At 36.7% G+C, this 7,136-nt stretch overlaps 1 protein-coding gene and 1 long non-coding RNA gene across 6 annotated transcripts in view; one reads left to right on the forward strand and one right to left on the reverse strand.

The window, feature by feature from the left end:
* The first annotated feature begins 29 nt into the window (after positions 1-29).
* The window catches only part of LOC102295826 (5'-3' exonuclease PLD4), a 17,097-nt gene continuing 9,990 nt past the window's right edge, over positions 30-7,136 (forward strand). For both annotated transcript variants that reach the window (XM_005916937.3, XM_005916938.3), the window contains exons 1-3: positions 30-152; positions 304-370; positions 465-619. In XM_005916937.3, coding sequence (XP_005916999.1) covers positions 320-370; positions 465-619 — 206 coding nt within the window. In that variant the 5' untranslated portion in view covers positions 30-152; positions 304-319. The remainder of the gene's footprint in view (positions 153-303; positions 371-464; positions 620-7,136) is intronic.
* LOC121814099 overlaps positions 4,138-7,136 on the reverse strand; it is an 8,860-nt gene continuing 5,861 nt past the window's right edge. Inside the window, exons 2-4 of one of the 4 annotated variants that reach the window (XR_006054071.1) lie at positions 5,714-5,777; positions 4,885-5,634; positions 4,138-4,712 (exon numbers count right to left, since the gene is read on the reverse strand). This is a non-coding gene — a long non-coding RNA (uncharacterized LOC121814099). Of the gene's footprint in view, positions 5,635-5,713; positions 5,778-7,136 lie in introns of all 4 variants that reach the window. The other 3 variants (XR_006054070.1, XR_006054069.1, XR_006054068.1) reach the window with 3 other exon arrangements.

The raw sequence follows: 7,136 nt of genomic DNA on the forward strand, positions 1-7,136 counted from the left end.
CCCAAAAATAAACGAAAAAAACGAAACTGAAAATGGGAACTATGTTGTGATATATTCAGCATCAGAATTCACTTCTGCTCATATTTGGGGGGAAGTTTGGAGGAAGAAAACAATCAAGTTGGCTTAGAAGAAACTTTCAAAGAGTTCAATCTGTAAGTTTCTTTTCATTACTTTAAAATGAATCCAATTCCAAAATGAAAACCATCTGGAATAATTGCAGAAATGAATGATCACAGATGTGAGCTCTCTAATTTGTTTATCTTCTGTCCGACACGGTAACTTCCTGCTTTTGGTCTCTAACAGCACTTGAAAGGGGAAAATGACCTCCTCGTATAGCAGCCTTGATGACAGTAACGATTCAAACAAAAGGGTAGGGCAGCATCAAACATTAAAAACCAAACTATGCGCTTTCGTGACCTTTCTTACTCTTAAAGCTCTCTTCCTCTCAAACCTCACCTTCTTAGACCAGCTGCGTGAAGCTACTTGCGATTGTGGCATGTCTGACTATTTTGGGAGTTTTGCTCGCCATCATCGTGCTGGAGAGACCTCCACCTCCCAAAAACCATGAGATACTCCCAGGTGACGACGGCTGGAGCAATTTCTCTACTGATCAGTGCAGGTAATAATCCAGTAATTACATCACGATCTTCTTAACTATCTGCTGAACGGCTTGAAGAAACATGTCCACATTTGCTCACTGTTTCGGAATCAAGTCGTGATTTCGCCGTGTTTGTAAAGTGGTGCGTTTTTAAACTTTATTTGGCCTCATTCTCTGATTATTTTTTTTAACGCGCAAAATCTACCACAGTTTCCTCTTTATGTGTAATAAATATAAGGAGGAGGAGGCTGAGTGGCCAGGTGTTCCTCTTTATGTGGGACTGGACGTTATTCCTTATCAGCCTGACCCACAGTTTGATTGGCTCTAGCTTGCAAAGGTAAACACTGCAGCGCAGACACTTCACTGGAATTTGACTGTAACCTAATTTTAGATGTGGAAAATAAAATAGGACAGACTGCGATCTTGTATCACCTGCAGACTATTTTATGCCACTGCGGTAAAGTGAGCCGTCATTTGTGAGCCGCGGTCAAGCCAGCCGCCTCCTATCCGCCGCATAAATTTCCTTGCGCTTTTACACCAGTCTTTACGGTAGCGCCTTTTCGCTTTATATCCTGATTGAAAGCCTATACCCGCGCGCGCGCACACACAAATTACAATGGAACAGCCCAATACAGCCATCGTGACAGTCTGATGCATATTCAAAAATTCATTAAAAATCATTCTTAAAAGTTGATGCCAAGCTTTCAACACAATCCTCTTCTCAGACACCTACTTTACCTCTGGGCCAGGTTTTACCCAGATTTACTGTAATACTACTCAGAAATCACAGTAAACTCATATTCAGTGCAATACAGTCAATACACTACAATTATGTTTATTTCAAAAATTCATTAAAAATCATCCTGAATAGTTGATGTCCAACTTTCAACACATCCCTCCTCTGGGACACCTACTGTACCTGTGTGCCAGGTTCCATCCAGATTTACTGTAAAATTCCTCAGAAAATAAAGGAAACTTATATTCAATCTAATACAGTCAATACAATAGGATTCTCTCAATTTTCAGAAATTCATTAAAAATCATCCATAGTAGTTGAGGTCCAACTTTCAACAGATTCCTTCTCCGGGACACCTACTGTACCTGTGTGCCAAGTTTCAGCCAGATTCACTGTAATATTCCACAGAAATTACAGGAAACTTGTATTCAATTTCACCGTCAAATTAATAAAGCTTCTCCGATTCTGATTTTTCTGTACATATGTAGGTTATGTATTTCAGAAATGTAAATAGAGCTTGTTCGTTTAGATTTTGTATTGCATTCTTTTTCATTCTAATACCTTTTCTAAAAAATTACACTAAGTTTAGAAAATAATGTGATTCTCGCAGTTTGGGTTTGTGACCCAACCCTTTTTGCATTAGTTTTGGTATTTGTTGATTAAGATTACTATTGATCAATGTATGTAATTCTTGTTTTTGCTGTTATTAGTTAGTACTTTTAATTTGGCGATACTTTGTTACGTTCTTCTAATTCTCCCCTAACTGCTTTTAAATTACATCATCTCATCCGCTGTATAGTAAGTAAAACATATTCCATTCTAAACCTTGCGGTAATCTTTAAGAACATATTTTTAAAAACTGAAACAAATTGAAAAACATTTTTTTTTCACAAAACCTGGTCAATTAAACAAATCAATATGGTTATTATCTGCAATTTCAATGGTGATGTATATCAGAAGTGAAATTGTTCTATAAAAGCAACAGCTTTCCTTTCATTGTTACTATTTAACACCATTAAATAGAATTTAAACACTTTGTTCATTTTATTAACTGTATTGCTTTAGGTTCAATTGACAATATTAATTTGAATTTAACCATTTAGATTGCGTTTTGGACCTAATTAATTTGATTAATTATGATTTAATGAATAGTTTCATCTATATGCTAAATGTTTAGGTATCAACAAAACAAGTCTAGAAAGGTTCCTGAGTTGTCATCTATACATTGTAATTAGGTGTTTGGACCTTTCAGAAGTCTTCAGCAAAGGTCTAACACTTAACTACAGAGTACAGGTGACAACTCAAAAACCTTTTTACACTTGCTCACACGTTACCATTTATAACATTCAAGATCCTTGCACTTCAATAGAAAACTCTTACACCAAAGCTTACATAAAGTGTAAATGCAAAAAAAGGGTGCTGCATCAACAACTTTATTTACGGTGAGCCTTAACAAGGCAAAGCTTCTACAGGGAACAACACTGCATAAGGCAATATTAAATGCTTAAAGGGCATGACCAAAATTTAAACATTGGAAACAACTTTCCGAGTTTCAACAAAGTGACATTGTAGTGTGCCGTAAGATGTCAAATTCAATACAACTTGTGATTATAGTCAGATCTGCAGATTTACCACAGCTACTTAAAAATCACTGTATAATGCAATTACAGAAAATACTTAAGTGACACAAAAAGGTAAAAACGATTTACTCCCCAGTTACAAAAATCTGATTCAGAATTATAAGTTTTCTATTATATAATAGATTTTACAATAAAAAACATGCATATAGCAAATCTCAAAATATTCTTAATTAAATGCTAAGACCAAAAATCCAGCACTTAACTTGAGTACAGGTGACAACCTTAGAACCTTTTCACATTTGTTTGCACATACACTTTAACATTTATAACACTCAAGATCCTTGACCTACAATGGAAACCTGGTACACAAGAACTAATATGAAGTGTAAATACAAAAAAAAATGTGTTGCTTTAACAACTTGAACAAAAGCCTTCAATGAGGCAAAGCTTAAACAGGGAAACAACACTGCATAATGCAACATTAAATGAAGTGTGTAAAATAAAATGTAAACATCTGAAACAACTTTCCAGTTTCAACTAAGTGACAGTGTAGTGAGGAGTAGGATGTCAAACCTGACAGAATGATTTCAGGATCTACAGTTGTAGGTCTGCAACGGCTACAGTCTGCAGAATTACCACAGCAACTCAAACTGAAGAAAATGTTGTGAAACAAGAAAATATATCCATCTGCGTAATTTTGTCCCCAGTTCCAAAAACTCAGTTTCTGAATTATGTTTTCTTTTCCACAATCAAAAGAAAAATGGCATTCAGTAAATCTCTTAAATATTAAAGCTATGACAAAATATTTACAAACAAGGATCAACATATATATATTTATAAACTTTTAAACAGTAAAACAGAGCACTTATTTTGGGAGACATTTCAATCTAGAAGAGTCATTGCGTCTCCTTTTGGCAGAGTTTGTTCTTCAGCACTTGTATTTTGTTAGACAGTTTTTTGTCTTCCAGTCCCATGAGCACCTTCTGGAAGAACTCAAATGTGTAGCGAAGTGGCTTTGGGTAACTCAGATTGAGGCAGTAAATTAGCCCAAACAAAAGTGCACACCCGCTCGCCACATCGTGAAGATCCTGCAAGACGGTGCATCTCTCGATAATGATGCCAACATCTTCAAGGGAGTCATCAGGCTGTGCTCCTTCATGGATTATTTTATAAACACGCCAAATCCATCCTCTCGAGCTCTTCAGCTTCCATCAGTTGAAATCCTGAAAAGGACAGAAATATTTTAAATCCGTTGTATTTTGGTCATTGCATCATCTATTCACTCCATTTTAGTTAAAATGGTCCACACTACCCTAATTACACATATCCCTGAATGAGACTGAGGAGAACAGACCAAAGAAAAATGTGGATTTAAGACTATCACCAAATAAAGACCAAGAAGAAGATACATGAAACATGGACAGAGGGCAGAAGGAGTATGCATTAATAATATTATCAATATTCTGCTGACCAGGGTCATTTTCTTTAGTTTCGCATAAAACAATGTAAGTGAATGGAAACAAAATCCTAGTATTTCCCATGCACTTTATTGTTGTAAGCTAATTTAAAGAAAACTGATTGCTGCCAGAACAGGAGAATGCCTGGGCTTGTTTAGAAAATACATTTTTCAACTTACAAAACTCTGGGAATTATGACAGTCAAAATTTTACTGAGGGGTGGAATATCCCTTTAAAAATAAACTTACCATGTACTCTTTGATGAGATTTTCAGGGTTCTCATTCAGGTATATAATCACAGCTTTAAGGATGCATTCACGCTTCACTTCGATTCGGGAACTCTAAACAAAACAACACATGCATGGCAATTACTTTTTTGAAGTTTTTAGAGACCCCCACAGAACTTAAGTCAATTTTTATTGTTGTTTAACCAATTCATAATTGTTTCTAAGTAATTTTAAACATGCTTTTTGCAAGCAAGTAGTATTTTGTGTTAGAGAATGAGAAGCTTACCAATTCATTCCCATAAAGATTATAAGTTATGAGTCCAATTACACTGATTGCGATACATTGGGTCGGGAAAATGCAGCTTTAGCGTGGTGTACCACCCGAAAAGTGTTGTTGCATAGGAGTGCTGTTCAAAGGAATCAAAAACATTTTGATAGAGATTTCCAAAAATTAATGACAAAAACTACACACTGTCACGTTAATATGAGGTATGCGGGCTACCACCACATTTGCAGTATTTATACCAAGTTTGAGTGAAAAAAAATAATCTATTGTGTCACTGAGTTGTGGCGAAATGTGAAATGTTGTCTGCCTTTGTCTTTTCTCAGTGTAGCTAATTATTCCTTTGGACAATTAATGAGTAACAAAAAAAAGAAAAGAAAAAAGCTACAATGCCAGCAGCGGCACTTATGGCCTCTAGGGGCATGAGTTACTTAGTTCTGCTTTGTGTCAGGACCAAGTCCAGAATATAAGCCAAAAGCGAGATGAGAAGTATAACGCAGGAGAGAACAAGCATAAAATGACCCAAGAAAGTTAAAAATACAGGTTAATAACCAGACCTGAGATCAACCTGCAACTAATCTATTAGTTACAGAACATTTTAAAAAGACAGAATACCTGTGAAATTGCAGACAACGCTGCTGTGATCCGCCGCGCTGTTTCCCCTCCTTTTTTTCGTAGAATCTTCATCAACTGGTCAGAGTACTGGTCAAGACTGCTCATGAATGTGGACAGCAGTGGAACTGTGGTGATAACCTAAAAGACCAAATAAGAGAATTCAAAATGTAAAATTGCGTATTAAGGAAAAAGTAAATAATATGCAAGCATTAGGTACCTTCAACATGCACTTTTGGAGCACAGCTCAAATCTCCGCAGCTCCAAATTCCACAACCAGCAACCTGAGAGAAAAAGAAAACCAGAAAAAATTAATCGTGTACAGTGAGACACATGCAAAGGGGTAGCACAGAGATGGTCTAAACTTAAGAACAATCCTGTTTCTTTTAAAATGTATTAATAATACAAGTTAAATTTCAAATGCTCCAAAATTTCTATTACTCATTTCATAAATCTGTTCCTGTGAGCACGTTTACCATTATGTACCGGAGCAGCCCAGTCTGTGAACGTGACCCCCACTTGCCCCCAAAAATAAAATCAAGTATACTGGGTGGTTAGTGCTCCGTCTGTGCTGGTAAAATCATTGTTTGTATCGCTAGGTGTCAAAGATATTACACTTTTATTTAATAGGTCATTCAGAGTTCACCCCCCCCCCAGCAACACGAAAATGGCCCAAAAATAGGTCAAAACATGCCACAAAATGCTCGGGTGCGAGCGAGCGTTTTCTACGACGCCTACATCACCCGGACGCTCACTCGCGCCCGTAAGCACAGGGCGCGTGCTTGACGCCCTTGACGTCACCGCGAAAAAGTAAAACATTAATAACCGGTTCAGGGACGTGCAGAGAGGTTTAAAGGGGCGGGTGCTCAAAGTTAAAAAGGGGCACATTGAACCATGCTGAATAACAACAACACACATTCATCAAGAATCTAATATGGGAAGGGCAGGGCTGTGTTGATCTGAGACTGTAGACATTAAAAAGTCCACAGGAGAGATGGTAGCTGATTAAACAAGTGTCATGAGATAATAACAAAATGCAAAGATTGGTGACAGCGCTTGGAACCATAAGGCAACAAAAAACTGTGAGAAATAATTTAGGCTCTGCCTGTGAATCACTCTTTGCTTCTCTTCTTCCTTCCATCCCATCATTTCATATATCACTCTCCACTTGCTGTCTATCTGAGAACAAGGCACAACTTGCTATTGCAATAAACTATAATCTAATTATCCACACCTAACAACTCTTGCACTTAATCTATAATAAAATGATGACAGAAAAATGTTATAGCACTGCCTTTAGTAGCCTCACACAGCTCCTACTGTTTCCTCCTCATGTCCTTACCAGCCATGTCTGCACAATGTTATATCATGAGTAATATTTTTTTAAATCCAGCTAAATAAAACACACACATGCACACACAGTGACATTTTAGACCTTCTTCAGAATACTGTATATACTATGGGCATCCTTACATTATTATTTATTACTAGAGCTACAATAATAAAGCAATGAGGAGGGGGAAGTAATAAATATGAAATAATGTATTTATGATGATTCCATTTGTTTCACTATCCACTCTGTGCAGGGCAAAGCTTATTACATTTTTAAACTGTAGAGATACAATCATTTTACTGCTACTCTC

The sequence above is a fragment of the Haplochromis burtoni genome, unplaced genomic scaffold (assembly GCF_018398535.1).
Source record: "Haplochromis burtoni strain Fernald_Lab_line unplaced genomic scaffold, NCSU_Asbu1 Contig_16, whole genome shotgun sequence".
In the NCBI taxonomy this organism is placed as follows: domain Eukaryota; kingdom Metazoa; phylum Chordata; class Actinopteri; order Cichliformes; family Cichlidae; genus Haplochromis; species Haplochromis burtoni.